At 60.4% G+C, this 16,032-nt stretch overlaps 1 protein-coding gene across 1 annotated transcript; it reads left to right on the top strand.

Moving 5' to 3' along the window:
* Window positions 1-4: 4 nt before the first annotated feature.
* Window positions 5-15,476, top strand: IGHMBP2 (immunoglobulin mu DNA binding protein 2). Its single transcript, XM_081153598.1, has 15 exons — window positions 5-169; window positions 2,518-2,687; window positions 2,805-2,988; window positions 3,219-3,316; window positions 4,693-4,856; window positions 5,855-6,055; window positions 7,357-7,504; window positions 7,847-8,021; window positions 8,699-8,881; window positions 9,108-9,226; window positions 10,014-10,108; window positions 11,315-11,438; window positions 12,377-13,273; window positions 13,784-13,956; window positions 14,414-15,476. Exons 1-15 carry the CDS (start codon window positions 84-86, stop codon window positions 14,603-14,605), a joined length of 3,009 nt encoding a protein of 1,002 aa, XP_081009724.1. The 5' UTR covers window positions 5-83; the 3' UTR covers window positions 14,606-15,476.
* The last annotated feature ends 556 nt before the right edge of the window (window positions 15,477-16,032 follow it).

A 16,032-nucleotide genomic window follows, 5' to 3' on the forward strand; every position in this document is an offset into this window, starting at 1 on the left:
ACGCACCGGCCCGGCGGGGAACAGCGCCTCCCCGCGCGGCAGCAGCACCTCGGCGGCTCCGGGCTCGCGCCCCTTCGGCGGCCATGGCCTCGGCGGCCGTGGAGAGCTTCGTGACCAAGCAGCTGGACCTGCTGGAGCTCGAGAGGGACGCGGAGGTCGAGGAGCGCAGGTACGGCCCCGGCCCTGATCCGCTCAGGCCCTGCGGACCCCCGGCGGCGCGGCCACCTTGGGGCCGGAGCCTCGTCACCTCCCGGCGGCCGGCTCCGGGCCGGGGCCCTCAGGAAGCCCTTTGGTTTCTCGGCCCGAGGTCCCCCTCCCTGAGCTCTCACCCCGAGGTCCTGCCTCTGCCCCGGTGACCCCGCGCGTGCCCAGCCCTCGCCCGGCCGCAGGGGGACCGCGCGGGGCCCGGGCCCGGGGGCCGGGTCGCAGCCTGAGCAGCTCCCTTCCCGCGCGACGGGGGACCGGCGGCGACGCCCGGGCCCGGCCCTGCTGGGGCAGGGACACTGACCCCCGACGCCCGGGCCCGGCCCTGCTGGGGCAGGGACACTGACCCCGACCCCCGGGCTCTGCTGGGGCAGGGACACTGACCCCGACCCCCGGGCTCTGCTGGGGCAGGGACACTGACCCCGACGCCCCCCGACGCCCGGGCCCGGCTCTGCTGGGGCAGGGACACTGACCCCGACGCCCGGGCCCGGCCCTGCTGGGGCAGGGACACTGACCCCCGACGCCCGGGCATCGGCACTGCTGGGGCAGGGACACTGACCCCGACGCCCCCCGACGCCCGGGCCCGGCACTGCTGGGGCAGGGACACTGACCCCGACGCCGGGGCCGGGCCCTGCTGGGGCAGGGACACTGACCCCGACCCCCGGGCTCTGCTGGGGCAGGGACACTGACCCCGACCCCCGGGCTCTGCTGGGGCAGGGACACTGACCCCGACGCCGGGGCCGGGCCCTGCTGGGGCAGGGACACTGACCCCGACCCCCGGGCTCTGCTGGGGCAGGGACACTGACCCCGACCCCCGGGCTCTGCTGGGGCAGGGACACTGACCCCGACGCCCCCCGACGCCCGGGCCCGGCTCTGCTGGGGCAGGGACACTGACCCCGACGCCCCCCGACGCCCGGGCCCGGCCCTGCTGGGGCAGGGACACTGACCCCCGACGCCCGGGCATCGGCACTGCTGGGGCAGGGACACTGACCCCGACCCCCGGGCCCTGCTGGGGCAGGGACACTGACCCCGACACCCGGGCTCTGCTGGGGCAGGGACACTGATCCCCGACGCCCAGGCATCGGCCCTGCTGGGGCAAGGACACTGACCCCGACGCCCGGCCCCGACCCTGCTGGGGCAGCAACACCTGACCCCGACGCCCGGGCATTGGCTCTGCCGGGGCAGGGACACCTGGTCCCAGCATAGCGCGGGGCGGCTTCGGGGAGGGGGCGCCTGAGCTCAGCCGCAGGAGAGCCCGAGCGACACCCCGAAGGAGGAGCAGCGGCTTGTGTCTGAGCGGAGGAGGCATTTCACTGAGACCCGAGCACTCCCGGGCGGGGGAGGCAGAAGCGGGTCGGGCACCTCGTTCCTTTAACCCTGTGCCCTTCCCCGGGGCTGGGAGGCCGAGAGGGAGGGGGAGGCCAAGCCACTTGCCCAGGTGATGCGGGAGGAGTCACACCTGACACCAGAGCCGGCTCTCAGCCGTCACACCCTATAGGTTTGATGGGATTTGTTTGAGAGGTTTGGATCCTGACAGTTAAGAGCTCTCGGAGACTCCCAGCCCCCTTCCTTTTTATGGCCGTCTCAGTTTGCAGGTTAGGTCTCTGAGCCTCCGTTGCCTCACCTGTAAAATGGGGTCATTCCCCACCTCCCAGGTTTGCTGCGAGAAGGACATGATTGTACTGAAAGCCCAGCGCTCAGCATGGTACCAAGTGCAGAGCGAGCACCTGTGAGAAGATAAAGGGGCATCAGATTGCGAGGGGCCTTGCCCAGGGTCTGCTGTGATATTCTAGTGTGGAGGGTGGCCCCCAGTGAAGCCAAGCAGGTGGGGGTGGGAGTGAATATATTTGCGTTTTGGGAGGATCACTTGGGCTCTGATGCTGGCGACAGGAGGGGGAGAGCCCAGATGATAGGCAGTTAGGAAGCTCTGTTTCATCCAGACTGCCCGTGGCGTGGGCTCGAATCTGAGTCAGGGCTCTGGGGGGGAGAGTGGGAGGCAGAAGTGGATTCAGGGTGTAATGGGAAGCACCCCATAGGACTCAGTGACTCGAACCAGGATGGGGGAGAGAGTAGAGAAGGTGAAGGTGACCGAAGGTCCTGACTTGGGTGACTGGGAGAAGGGGACGTCATGAACTGCACTCAGGGAGGCAGGAGGAGCAGGTCTGAGGGGGCAGAGCTAGAGTTTCGTGGGCTCATGTTTGGTGCCTGTGCCCCAGGTTTTTTGTTTCTCTCCCTTTTACATTTCTCCTGCACGGGTGGAAGTAAAACCTGGTGAAATACAAGTACTGACGTTTACTACTGGGTGTCTTGCAGGTCCTGGCAGGAGAACATCTCCTTGAAAGAGCTCCAGAGCCGAGGCGTCTGTCTGCTGAAGCTGCAGGTGTCCAGCCAGCGGACCGGGCTGTACGGACAGCTCCTGGTCACCTTCGAGCCCCGGAGAAGCGCGTCTGCAGGAGTGCTTCCCAGTAACAGCTTTTCTTCTGGTCTGTGCATTTCTGACGTAGGCACATAACTGGATACGACTGGTGGGGATTTATCGTATAAAATGATTCATGCTTAACTTTGTTCAGTGTTTATGTAACTGAGCCTTTGTTTCGCAGGTGATATCGTGGGTCTGCACGATGAAGGCGGTCAGCTGGCCACTGGGATCCTGACCCGGATCACCCAGAAATCGGTCACCGTGGCCTTTGACCAGTCCTGTGATTTCCAGCTGAGCTTGGACCGAGAGAATTCCTACCGACTGTTAAAACTTGCCAACGATGTCACTTATAAGCGACTGAAAAAGTAAGTGTGTGGTGGGACATCACAGGTAACATTTTCCTTAAACACGGCTTGCTCGGCCCCACCATGTTCCCGCCGGGCAGAGAGAGCAGCGTGTCCCGTCCAGGCTGGGCTTGTCCTCGCGAGCCATCTCTGGAGGTGGGGACCTGCAGGGGGGCGAGGGGCGGAGGCTTCGGCACCGACTCCATTGCTGGTTTTCACTAAGCTCCCCATTTTCATTTTCTCCCTGGCAGAGCTCTGATTGCCCTGAGGAAGTACCACACCGGCCCCGCGCTCTCGCTCATAGAGGTCCTGTTCGGCGACGCAGCCCCCAGCCCTGCCAGCGACATACGTAAGAACTTGTACCTTTTCTCTTCTGATGGAAATCTTCAGGGAAGGTTTGGAGAGTAACGTGACCGTGGGCCACTTTGTCAAGAGTTTGGGGAGGTACAACTAGAAGAAATCACTTTAGTTTCTTTTTGTAAATTCATGTGAATGACCCAGATCGACTGGGCTCTCTTCCCTGTGCTCAGCATCAGAGGCAAACCCCTTCCGCTCACTTCCACAGTGTTCTCTCTGAGACCTCCCCGTCTGTGTTTCGAGATGGGGCGTGTTTCTCCCTGCCCAGTGCCCTGAAGATAGGTGACAGCCGATCATACTGGAGGATTGTCTTTATCTGTGCTTGAGTGTTACTTTTTGGTTTGGAAAGTCTCATTGGGTTATTTTCTAAGCATCCTGTAGGCATTGTAAGAGTGATGTGTGTGAGTCACGGGAAATTAGGAAACACGGAAGCAGGTAAACAGGGAGACAGTCGCTCAGAAATCTGCCGCTCAATTCGTCTCACGAGTGTCAGCGTCTAATCTTCGAGCCTTATCCCACATTCACATATGACAGTGTGTTCCACACGTGCGCTCACAGACACACACACATACACTTTACTGCCTTTGAAGCAGCATGACGTGTCTTGACCACAGCTGACCCCTAAGGAGGGAGGGGCACGGTGTGGCGTGGCGGGAAGCCTACTGGCACCCCAGCTCCGATGGCATCACTGTCCATGTTCGTCTCAGTCTCACTCGGTCAGGTCCGCACCTGGGCCTGTGAGTTCACACGCCCACAGGTCGAGTGTCTCCACGCAGCTGGTGCTGTGGGGTGGACGCTGGGAGCGTAGCCAGACACGGCGGTACCTACTCTCAGAGCACAGAGCACGTGGAGCAAATAACCTGTCCGGTCGTGAAAGATCCAGGGTGGAAACCCGGCCCTGGAGTTTGCTAGTACTTTCTTACCCTTTATTTTTGTCATTTTTGGGCACGTATAGAGGCGCAATGTGGAAGCAAACATGTCCCGAGAAACACGTCCCTCAGAAGAACCTGTTATCCTGGAGATGAGTTGGCAAGCGTTTTCAGTAAAGGGACAGATGGTCAACATTAGGCTTCGCGGGCTGCTGCAGGAGCGAGCGGGCAGGGACAGCGTGATGGCATGGCTGGGTGCCAGGGGAACCTGGCCCTGGGAAGCCGGCGACAGGCTGGGTTGGGCCTGGTCTGCAGTCTGTGCTTCCTGTCCCAGGGAAATTTTTTGAAAACAAAACAGGTTGATTTTGAGTTGATTGGGTGACTCCCGCGGAGGTCCAGCTCCCTCCCTGTGCTTGTCAGCGCTCCCTCGAGGAAGACGGGCGAGGAGCACGCGCCAGGGGCTCGAGAGCCTGACCTAACCCCGTTGCGTCTCCCGCAGAGGTGCCGACCTTCTACAACGCCTCCCTGGACGCCTCCCAGAAGGAAGCGGTTTTGTTTGCACTGTCCCAGAAGGAGCTGGCCATCATCCACGGGCCTCCTGGCACCGGGAAGACCACCACTGTGGTGGAGATCATCATTCAGGCTGTGAAACAGGGCCTCAAGGTGGGACCTACTTCCCCTCAGCACCGACCAGCCCTGGCCGGCCTGCCGCGTTCGCCGGCGCTCAGCAGGCCCAGGCAGTCAGCGGGCCCAGGCGGCTCGGGGGGAACTGGTCAGGACCCCCCTGATGTTCACTGAGCATTGGTAGCTGCATGGGACATGGGATGTGACCTTGCTGTGGGTGGCGGTGCCAGGATGTTGGGGGGAGGGTGGCCTTGGCTCCTGTTCTTGGCGTTGATGTGAGGAGGGACTCTCCTGTCCACCTCCTCTGCTGGCTGCCACCTGCCTCTCACAGTGGGACTGCAGTTCTGGAAGCAAGACTGAGCCCCCTCGGAGCTTACCCTGGTCCACGTTGTCAGGCGATATAGTGATGTGATTGGTGATGAGATGGTGTCCCAGCCCTGGTTTTTTCAGGGCTCTGAGTCCTTCCTTTCCACATACAAGCTGCTCAGCATTTCCTATTTATTTATTTATTTATTTTTAGTTAATTCTCACCGGAGGATATTTTTTCCCATTGTTTTTTTTTTTCCTAGAGAGAAGGGAGGGAGCTGGGGTGAGAGAGAGAGAGAGAGAGAGAGAGAGAGAGAGAGAGAGAGAGAGAGACATCAATTGGTTGCCTCCCGCATGCGCCCTGACCAGGGCTGGGGATGGAACCTGCAACCCAGGTACTGGGAATCGAACCCGAGACCCTTCGTTCTGCGGGCTGACACTAACCACTGAGCCACACCGGCCAGGGCGCCACTCAGCATTTCTGATGCTCTGGAGTCCAGTAGAGCCTCAGACCTAGTTCTTGTTCTGCAGACATTGTGACAGTTTGCAGTGAGGTGTGTCCTTTAGGCCGCCCCCCATCCCACATCTGCGGTTACACCTGAACATCACGTCGCCCACATGGCACCCTCTTCTCTCTCCCTGTAAAGCCTTCTGTTTGCTTCGGTGTAAACCTACGTGGTTTCCTTAAACACAGAGTCCCCAGACCCGACCTTGAGCTTTGCCCCCCCCAGGTCCTGTGTTGCGCACCCTCCAACATCGCTGTGGACAACCTGGTGGAGCACCTGGCCCGGAGCGGGCGGCGGGTGCTGCGCCTCGGGCACCCCGCCCGGCTCCTGGAGTCCATCCAGCACCACTCGCTGGACGCGGTGTTGGCGCGCAGTGACGGCGCCCAGATCGTGGCGGACATCAGGCGGGACATCGACCAGGTCTCCGTAGGTATCTCTTAGCCGGTGTCCACTTCAGGGCGGTTTTCCAATCCAAGGCTCTCCACGGACCAGATTGTGTCTGCCCGGGTTCCTTTTGCCCTTTATGGCCTCAGTGGCTCATTTAATAATTTCCAGCATCGAGCCTGCCCAGTGTTAGTGGAAACCCACACTCAGCCCTCATGGGGACCCAGGTGTCTTGCAGGTAGTTCCCCGGGCAGGTGAGGGGCTGTTTGAAAGAAAACATTGCTCTCACGTCTGTGTTGTTGGTACTACTGGTAAGCAAAAGAGAAAAGGCCTGGGAATAAAAAGTCAGAAAGTAGTTATCTTCCCAGTTTCTCGCCCATCTTACATGATCCCTGTGAAGGAGAGGGTGGCGGGCAGTAGGTCAGTTTGAGATGGCGTTTTCTCTCGTCGTCGGCGCTTCCGAACTCTCTGGTTCTCCAGCTTCCACGATTATCCGGATTTCCTGAAATGTCCCGCCCTGTGTGTGCTCACCACCCCTGGTCTCACTGCAGCCCCACTGTGCTCCTCGGGGCCTTGGCCTCCTAGGGTCGGTGCTGGGAGTTAGCCTTTCCCGCAGAGCAGCAGGTGGTGCGTGGGGATAGCAGGGCGGGCACAGGACGGCCCATCTGTCAGCGTTGGAGGGGGGCAGGAGCCTGCGGTCCAGCTAGTGCTCCCTCCGTCACAATGCGCAGGAGTGCCAGGCCCTGGTCCTTTCTAAGTCATGCTGTCCTGGTCGTCCCTCTGAATTAGGCACAGTGACCCTCCTGTCGCCGCTGCTGGGATCCTGCCCTCCAGAGCAGGAATCACAGGGAAGGAAGGGGTGACGTGTCCTTTTGAGTATTAAGGTTGGGGTTTAGGTAACCACTTTATGTGCCAAACAACATTTTTTAAGTGTCTTGATGAATGCGGAATAAAAAGTGAAGTTAAGCCACTAAAACCCAAGTCCTGAGCCAACAGGTGCTCGCCCCCCTCAGCACCACACCTCAGCCTGTCTGGTGACTGAGGGCGGGGCTGGGCCCCGAACTCCTGGCCATCTGAGTTTATAGTTATAGCGCCTCTCCCTCGAGGACCCAGACTGTCCCTGTGCGGTGACAGTAGCTCCAAGGCCGTGCACGTGTCAGGTGCTTAGTCACCCGTTTGTATCTGTTGCTCCTTCAAGAAAGAGCTTGAATTTTTAGTGCCTTTTAAGGAACCTGGGGGAGTGGACCAAGTCGTTATAAATAAAAGCACTTTGTGAACTGAAAAGCGCCAAATAAGGGCACAGTTGTGTCAAAATGTTGTATTTTCTTTGCTTTCCTCTGTAGGTGAAAATTAAGAAGACCCAGGATAAGAGAGAGAGGAGTAATTTCCGAGACGAAATCAGGCTGTTGAGGAAGGAGCTGAAGGAGAGGGAAGACGCTGCGATGCGGGAGAGCCTCACGGCAGCCGACGTGGTCCTGGCGACAAACACGGGTGAGGAGGATTGTGACCTAAATTCAGAAAACCATGCAGGAACCGCATTTTAGAAATCAGGCAGCCTTCCCAGGACTTGGGGTGCAGCCCCAGAGGGGTGATGGGTTTGGGGGATTGAAGTGTCGAGTGGCCCACGGCTGGGGACACGCTGCTTCACAGGTAAACACAAGGCAGGGACTGCGCCTTTGACTGTCCTCGCCACGTTTTTATACTGAGCTACGTGTTTACTGCACGGTCTTAACATGGGACTGGATGTGGACCCGCTGGCTGTGGTGTCTCTGTCGGCGGTGGCTGCTCTCGCAGCCCGGGCCTCTAAAAGCCTGTGGTTCTGATCTCAACCAGGTGCCTCTTCCGACGGCCCCCTGAAGCTGCTGCCCGACGGCTACTTCGACCTAGTGGTCATTGACGAGTGCGCCCAGGCCCTGGAAGCCAGCTGCTGGGTCCCCCTGCTGAAGGCCAGCAAGTGTGTGCTGGCCGGGGACCACAAGCAGCTGCCCCCCACCATCGTCTCTCCCAAGTAAGACCCTCCTTTGAGCGCCTTGGCCTCTCCTGCGCCTCCCTTTGTTCTGTCCCTCGAGGGCCGCCCCAGAAGCCCTTGCTCCCGGGAGGCCCTGGACATGCCGTCCTCTGCACTTACTCGTTTAGACAACGCATCTCTCAGACTGTGCTCCTGGAGGTCAGGGGTCGTGTCGCATTCCTCTCGGAGCCTGGCCCCGAGCTCAGCTGTGCTCGTTGAATTGGATACCCTGACGGGTCACGGGGTTGCCGGCTCACCTCATCCCTGCCCCCTGCCCTCCACTGCTGCGGCCACACTGGCCTCCTCTGTCCTTGCTGTCCCCTGGTCTGGACCTTCAGTATCGGCTGGCCACGCCCTCCCTTTATCTAGGTCTCTGTGCAGGTGAACCCTCCGTGTGGTCTCCTGTGGCCGCCCTGTCTACGTGGCATCCCTGTCACCTCAAGTCCCTTTGCAGCTCAGCCGGTGCTTCTAACACTCATCATTCCCGACAGTGGTGGGGACTGGGTCATCTGTATGTCTTCCCGACTGGGGTGTTGGTCACGTGGCCTGGGGTAGCCTGGCACAAGGGGACCTTTGAACAAACCAGCCTTTTACAAATTGTTCCCAAAGTCCGCACCCAGAAAGGCCCCTCGAGGAGTGGAACCCTCGAGACCCAGTTCCTTTCTTCTCGGGCGCAGGGCTGCGCAGGCGGGCCTGTCCCTGAGCCTGATGGAGCGCCTGGCTGACGGGTGCGGGGCGGAGGCGGTGCGGACGCTGACGGTGCAGTACCGCATGCACCAGGCCATCGCCCGGTGGGCCTCGGAGGCCCTGTACCACGGGCAGCTCACGGCACACCCCTCCGTGGCGGAGCACCTCCTGCGGTGAGTGACGTGGCCACATCCATGTCCTGTCCGAGCCCTGTGCCACCGAGTGGTCTAGTGTGGTTGCCCTGAGAGCTGGCCTTGGGGTGCTCCAGTCTGATGTGCCACCTGTGGGTGGTACCCCGTTTCCTGTGGGGGGCTGTGCTGAAGGAGGAAGGGAAATGCGGGTCTGCTTTCAGGGCCTCCGCGCCTGGACCTCACGTGGTCAGTCTCCGCCTGTGTGCAGGGACCTCCCGGGAGTAGCTGCCACGGAGGAGACGTGCCTGCCCCTGTTGCTCGTGGACACAGCTGGCTGCGGGCTGTCGGAACTGGAGGGGGAAGATGACCAGTCTAAAGGGAACCCCGGTGAGCTCAGGAGGGAGGGTCAGCTTTTCTGTCCAAACAGACCCCGGGCTCCTCTGCAAACACAGTCCCTCTAAGTTGCTGACTTGGGAGTGGAGGTGAACACAGCACCTGGGAGCCATGGGCGGTTAGGAGCCGGAGGCTCCGAGGCCTGAGCTCCGCTGAGAGTCTTCTCCATGAGCAGGCAGCACTGGTTGAGGCCGCCAGTGGTCTGGGCAGGGTTCACCTTGTTCTGACAGTGGCCAGTGCTGCCTGGCTGGTCTCAGGATGAGGTCCTTGCTCAGCCCACAGGACATTGGCTCGATTCCAATCCCTGGGCTGCCCCTCACAGGACTCACAGCTACACTTAAACTGAGAGTGTTGTTCCCAGAATTCAAGTGGGTTGGGGGGGTCCTGTATTTTTTTTAATTGATTTTAGAGAGAGAGGAAGGGAAAGAGAAAGGGAGACAGACAGAAACATCAATGTGAGAGAGAAACATTCAATGGTTGCCTCTCGTGTGCACCCCCACCCAGCGTCAAACCCGCAACCTGGGCATGTGCCTTGACTGGGAATCGAACCGGGGACCTTTTTGGTGCATTGGCTGGTGCTCAACCAACTGAGCCACCTGGCAGGGCAGGGGCCCTGCACTTTCGTTTGCTGAGTCTGGTGACCCTCCAACTCAGGTGTGAGCTCCCAGGATGATGCCAGATCAGCTTGACGTAATAGACAGAAAAATGCTGGGAGAAGCAAGCGCTGACCTAGGCGTCCGCTGTGTCCCTCGTCCTAGAACCTGCTCCCTGTCCCCTGCAGGTGAGGTGCGCCTCGTCAGCTTGCACATCCAGGCTCTGGTGGACGCTGGCGTCCAGGAGCGTGACATCGCTGTGATCACGCCGTACAACCTCCAGGTGCGAGCAGCCTGCGTCTCCCTCTGTGTTTATCGGTGGGAACCAATCATACTCAAGTGCTAAAAGGAAAAGGGAAGTTTATTGGTTCTTGTGACCGAAAACTCTGGGGAGGAGTCGACCACATCCCGCCTGGATTGAGGCTTGGGTGACATCAGCAAGAGCCTCCACCCATCCGTCCATCTGTCCATTTCACTCACTCTGTCACACACCCCCCCCAACCTCCCCGCCGGGCTCCCTGTGTGGGCTTCAGTTTGCCACCAGCTTTCCTGGTGGGCCCGGCAACTCAGGCTGATGCTTTCCTTACACAGGCAGCCCCTCGGGGACAGTGGTCCTTTCATGGCCTTTCCCCCAAGAATCCCAGTTTTCTATTTCATTGGTCTGGCTCAGGCTGTCCCCCTGCTGTGACCAGGGGCTGGATCTTGGCCCACCTTGGGACCAGCCCAGCCTGGCTTCCTGGAACCCCCGGGGCGGAGTGTGGGGTGGGTGGTTCCTGAAGGAAAACCTGGGGCCGGCTGTCCCTGCAGAGGTGTAGGTGGTTGGTCAGCGACGCCTGCTCCCTTCCCTCTGGTTTTCCCACGTTTCCTCCTCAGTGTCTGTGCTCAGGGTCTGTGCTCCGTGTCAGAGCAAGACCCAGCTGCTTGGGGAGGAAACACGCCTGCTTCTAAGTACCGTGAGGTTCACGGTTTGGCTGTCCCCTTCCTGTTCCACAGGTGCCACTGTCAGGGCCGTGAGGCGGGTGGCTGCCAGGAGCCAAAGAAAGTGATGTAATGTTGGTATTGGTGTGGCAGCCCCTCTCTGACGCAGGGACGGGCTATTTTCATTTTTTTATTGTTAATCCTTCATATTTTTTCTATTGCTTTTTAGAGAGAGTAGAAGAGAGAGAGAGAGAAAGAGAGAGAGAGAGACAGAGACATCGCTGTGAGAGAGATACATTGATTGGTTGCCTTCTGCACGCGCTGGGGATCGGACCTGCAACCCTCCAGTACACAGGCTGAGGCCCTAACCACTGAGCCCTGCCGGTGAGGGTAGTGACAAGTTATTTTGTCTGTTCATTTGCTTGCCCGTTAGAAGGGCCGCTGTGGAAACCACGTCCCCGAGGCTGGGGCAGTTCTGCAGGCTTGAGGCCCTCTGCTGAGTCCAGGGGCAGTGTGTGGATGCCGCCCAGACCCAGGCTGTGCTGAGGCCGCGGTGTGCGTGGTGTTTCAGGTGGACCTGCTCCGACAGAGCCTTGCTCTCAGGCACCCTGAGCTGGAAATCAAGTCGGTCGACGGCTTCCAAGGCCGTGAGAAGGAGGCTGTGGTCCTGTCCTTCGTCAGATCCAACAGGAGAGGTATGGGCACTCGCTGGATCCTAGGAACGAGTTACGTATTCAGTGGGCAGGCTGGGTTTCTGCTCAGGCCTTGCGGTCACTGGGCATGTGGGTGTGGAGCAGCTTGTCCTGTGTGAGTTCAGCGTGAGGTGAGCCGGCTGAGCCAGTGGGGAGCCAGGTGTGATGAGGCCTCTGAAGGAACCCACCCTGGGACCAGCGTGCGTGCACAGCAGGGTGAGCAGCCCCAGAGCCTGGGGAAAGGTGTTCCCGGCACAGGGAACAGCGTGGAGGCTCAGGGCACAAGTCTGCAGTTGGGGTGGTGGGCTGGGAGCAGGGCAGGCCGGGAGGCCCCAACACCCGCCAAAGAGGTGGATCGCCTAAAGCCCAGAACTTGTCTATTTGGCCTCAAGGCTGATTCAGCCTCAGGGCGGGGTGCTTATGCCCACAGAGCATGTGGATATTCCATTTGGTAAGAAAACCGTACCCAGAACAGATTTTTAGTTAATGGGCTTTGTAAAATGTTTTCAGTAGAAGGCTGAAAGCAGGCGGGAGGGGAAAGCTGTGGTGGGAAAGAAAGTGTTGGGGCGTCTCTCGTGTTTCCCTTGCATATCAGCGGCAGCACATCCATGTCCCCCAGGCTGTGTCCTGGGTCTAGCTCGGAGCAGGTTGTTCTTACTTGGAAATGGGTTAACAGTACGATAGCTACCGAAGTAGAAGTTGGGTGCCATCTAACCGCACTGATGAGCGCGGTTAACCGTGGGGTGCCTGAGCAGCTGTGGTGTCCACGGTGCCTGAGAGCCGAGTCTGGCAGGTGTGGGGGGCGAGTCCACGGGAGGTGGAGACAGGTGGTGAGCCTTGAGCTGAGCCTTAGGTGGTGGCTGCTGACCAGGGCAGGAGCATATGGCTGCCTGTGCCTTAGTCTCAGGCCTGCTCGCCCACTCGCCCTGCCTCGTTTTTAGGTGAAGTTGGCTTCCTTGCCGAGGACCGGCGGATCAACGTCGCCATCACCCGCGCTCGGCGCCACGTGGCCATTGTCTGCGATTCTCACACCGTCAGCAACCACGCCTTCCTGAAGACCCTGGTGGTTTATTTCACGCAGCATGGGGAGGTGCGCACGGCCTTTGAGTATCTTGACGACATCATCCCTGAAAACTATTCCCACGAGAGTTCCCAGGGCCACGGCCAAGCTGGTGTGAAGCCCCAAGGTTCTGCCGCATCTGCCAGGAAGCCTGGAAGCAGGCGGCCGGAAGGAGGCCGGGAAGCCAGGGTGGCCCAGAAGGCGCCGCATGGGAAGCCCTTGGGCTCTGAGGCCCATTCTCAGCCCAGCCTCAACGGATGCAGCCCCAAGGGAGTGGGGAGCGGAGACAACGCAGCTCACTTCAGGGCTGTGATCGCCGAGTTTGTGGCGAGTGAGCAGACGCAGTTGGAGTTTCCTGCTTCCCTGAACTCACACGACAGGATGCGCATCCATCAGATAGCGGAAGAGCACGGGCTGAGGCACGACAGCGCCGGGGAAGGGAAGAGCAGGTTCATAACCGTGAGTAAGAGAGCCACGCCAGCCACGTCAGCGACGTCAGCCACGCCGGCCACGTCAGCCACGCCGGCCACGTCACCAACACCGGCCCCGCCACCCCCAGCAATGACTGACAGCAAAGCCCCTCTCCATCCGGAGCCCCCCAGCCCCGCGCAGGCGGAGCCCCCCGCCCAAGAGCCGAGCAGCGTGGATCTGCGGGCTGTGCACCTGGAGAGACTGCAGAGGGAGAGGGGCCGGCGGGAGCAGCAAACCAAGGAGGGGCCGCGGGCCACGGGCTCCGGGCTGCAGCGGTTACCAGGAAGGAAAAAGAAGAAAGGTGCAGGTGAGCTGGGCCAGCCGATGAGCGCACAGGCTCGGGGTCCCCTTGGCCGGGCCTCTCCACACTAGAAGTGCACCTGCCACCCTCAGAAACCGACTTCCTCCTGCTGGTGCCTGATTCTGGTTTTGTACCTTATGTTTACTGGACTTGGAATGAGCCCCCGAGGGTGGTGACTGGTCACGGTGACCCTCAAGTGCCCAGAGTCCTGTGCAGGGCCTGGCAGAAGGGAGTGTGCTCACTGCAGGGAAGGGCCAGAGGCACACGGGTGGGTTACAGGTACGGGGTTCTCTGCTGTGGTGACTGCTCCTGGCTCAGACCCAGGAAGGGCACATGCTCGGCCACTGTCCTGTGCTGAGCTGGCCATCTGCCTGGTGCCCTGGGGCTGTGAGCTCTCCCCCCCCCATCCTGCACCGTGATTGGGTGTCCACGGGTACAGAGAGAGGGCCTGGGCACAGCCTGGACACGCCCTGTCCGGCTGCATCCTTCCCTCCCCGAGTGACCGTCTTTCCTCAGGGCCCGCGGCTGTGGACCTCCCTGCCTCGGAGGACTTCGACACCCTGGTCTCTGCCGCTGTGAAGGCCGACAGCACCTGCGGCCTCGCCAAGTGCAGGGCCAGCGTCGTGACTCTGGGCCAGCTCTGTCCCCACTGCAGCCGCCGCTATTGCCTCAGCCATTGCCTGCCCGAGGTGTGTGTGGGGGGCTCCTCCCGTGTCCCCCCCCCCCCCCCCGACAAATGGGAGGAGTCTCCCTGGAACATGCACCAACCAGCTTGCACTGGGAGCACCTGCCCCAGGCCTGGCATTGGGGCCAGATGAGCAAAAATAGGGTTTTTGCGCAGAGATTATAATCCCGCTTTGGGTGCATTTTGCTGTATAAACATGGCGTGCTCTTGTGTGTCACTCCTTCAGGGAGGCTGTGGGACCAGGCCCCAAGCTTGCTTCTGCTCTGAAGGTGGTCTGGGCTGGGGTGAGGGCGCAGGTGAAGGGAAGGGAGCCTGCGGGTAAAGGGTTGTGTGCGGGAGAGAACACAGCCCCTCCGAGGTCTTGTGCCCGGACTACATGGTCCTCAAGCTCCTTGATGGGCGGAGCTGCAGGGCCTTGTCCCCTCTCCTGGCGCTGACTCTTGTGTCCCCCCCCCCCCCAGATCCATGGCTGCGGGGAGAGGGCTCGCGCCCACGCCCGGCAGAGAATCAGCCGGGAAGGAGTCCTGTTCCCCGGCAGTGGGACCAAGGACAGGTCCCTGGACCCAGCCAAGAGGGCCCAGCTGCAAAGGAGGCTGGACAAGAAGCTGGACGAGCTGACCGGCCAGCGGAAGAGCAAAAGGAAGGAGAAGTGACGGCCCCCCCCCCCCCCCATGGGGCCTGCAGACCTTGTCCTTGAAAATATGGGAGAGGGGTGAGCGGGCTGTTCCCGGGTGCTTTCTGTTCCTTGTAGCTGCTCTGTTGACAGCGCAACCCCGCTGTCCCCACCAGGCTGCACGAGCGAGGGCCTCTGGGAGGAAGGGGGGCCTCTGGGAGGAAGGGGGGCCTCTAGGAGGAAGGGGGCTTTCTTGGGGCTGCGCTGGGGGCCCAGGAACACTCACCCTCTTCCTCACTCCCATGTGGATCAGTTCCCAGTCCCCTTCCCTCCTAGTCAAAACTCAGATTCCAGCGTCGGAATCTTGGGGTGCTGCCATGAGGGACAGGAAGGCTTTGTTTCCTTGGAGATGTGCCTGGGCCCATCCACTGTCAGGGGCTGGCCAGCTTTCCGCCCCTTGGGGTGAGGCAGAGCCCTTGAAAACCCAGCGAATGCCCTCAGGGACAACACCTGCGAGTGCGGGCGTTTTTCCTGCGTGTCCTCTGTCTTCTGTCCCCTGTGTCTGCGGTGACCCCACCCTGACCCTGCAGGGCAGGACGCAGCTCTGGCAGGTCCCTGCTCCTGGGACGTCTGGAGGGCCACACTGGGGTGCAGATCACGGAGGCTCCCGGCCCGTGCAGCCCTCTCTTGGTGCTGAAATGGCTGCTCCCTGGGGGACCTTCTTGGGAATGAGCCATCCCCGAGTCAGCGTTGCTGGCACGTACAAAGCCGGGGCCCTGTCGGGGGGCTCTCCACTGTCCTTCACCAACTGCTTTATTTATTGCCTCAGGCAGATGTATTATTTTAGCCCCAGAGTTTTATTTGTTCAGAGTGATGTAAATTATTTAAAAATTAAAGGTATGTGCACACTGCCCACAGGATGCCGCGTGTCTAAGATTAGCGTCTTTCTGCCTCTTGCTCACTCTCCTGAGGTGGTCGAAGGCGCGGGGTGATTGTTTGCTGTAAACACTCAGGCGTCCAGAGGCGTTAGTGATGCTCAGGGCGGGCGGGGCACAGGCCTGCTGCTGGGGGCAGTCCCTATCCTGTTAATGGGCGAGCAGAGAAGACCCTGTTTTGCTTGACTTCCCCACCGAGAGAGCGGAGGTCTGAAACGGGAGAGTTTAGAGCTGTAACCCTAGGAGGACCACAGGGGAAGGGGGAGAGGAGGCCAGCGCAGTGCGGGTGTGGGGTAACCTGAACACACTGAGCCCCTGGGTCCGGCCACACCTGACTCCCACCCCATTCTTCCCCGTCTCCTGAACTAGTAAGTCCCCCTTTTTAGCTGAAGAAAGTCTGTCCCTGCAGCTAAAAGCGTCCTTGCTGGTCCAGTTGTGCCCACATCTGTGTATGCCATCGGGTGTACCCCGTCTCAGCGTGGGGGCAGGGCCCAGTCAGTGCACCTGTGCTGGTTAGAGAAAGAGCAGGCCC

This window comes from Miniopterus schreibersii, assembly GCF_964146895.1.
Source record: "Miniopterus schreibersii genome assembly, chromosome: 12".
Taxonomy (NCBI): domain Eukaryota; kingdom Metazoa; phylum Chordata; class Mammalia; order Chiroptera; family Miniopteridae; genus Miniopterus; species Miniopterus schreibersii.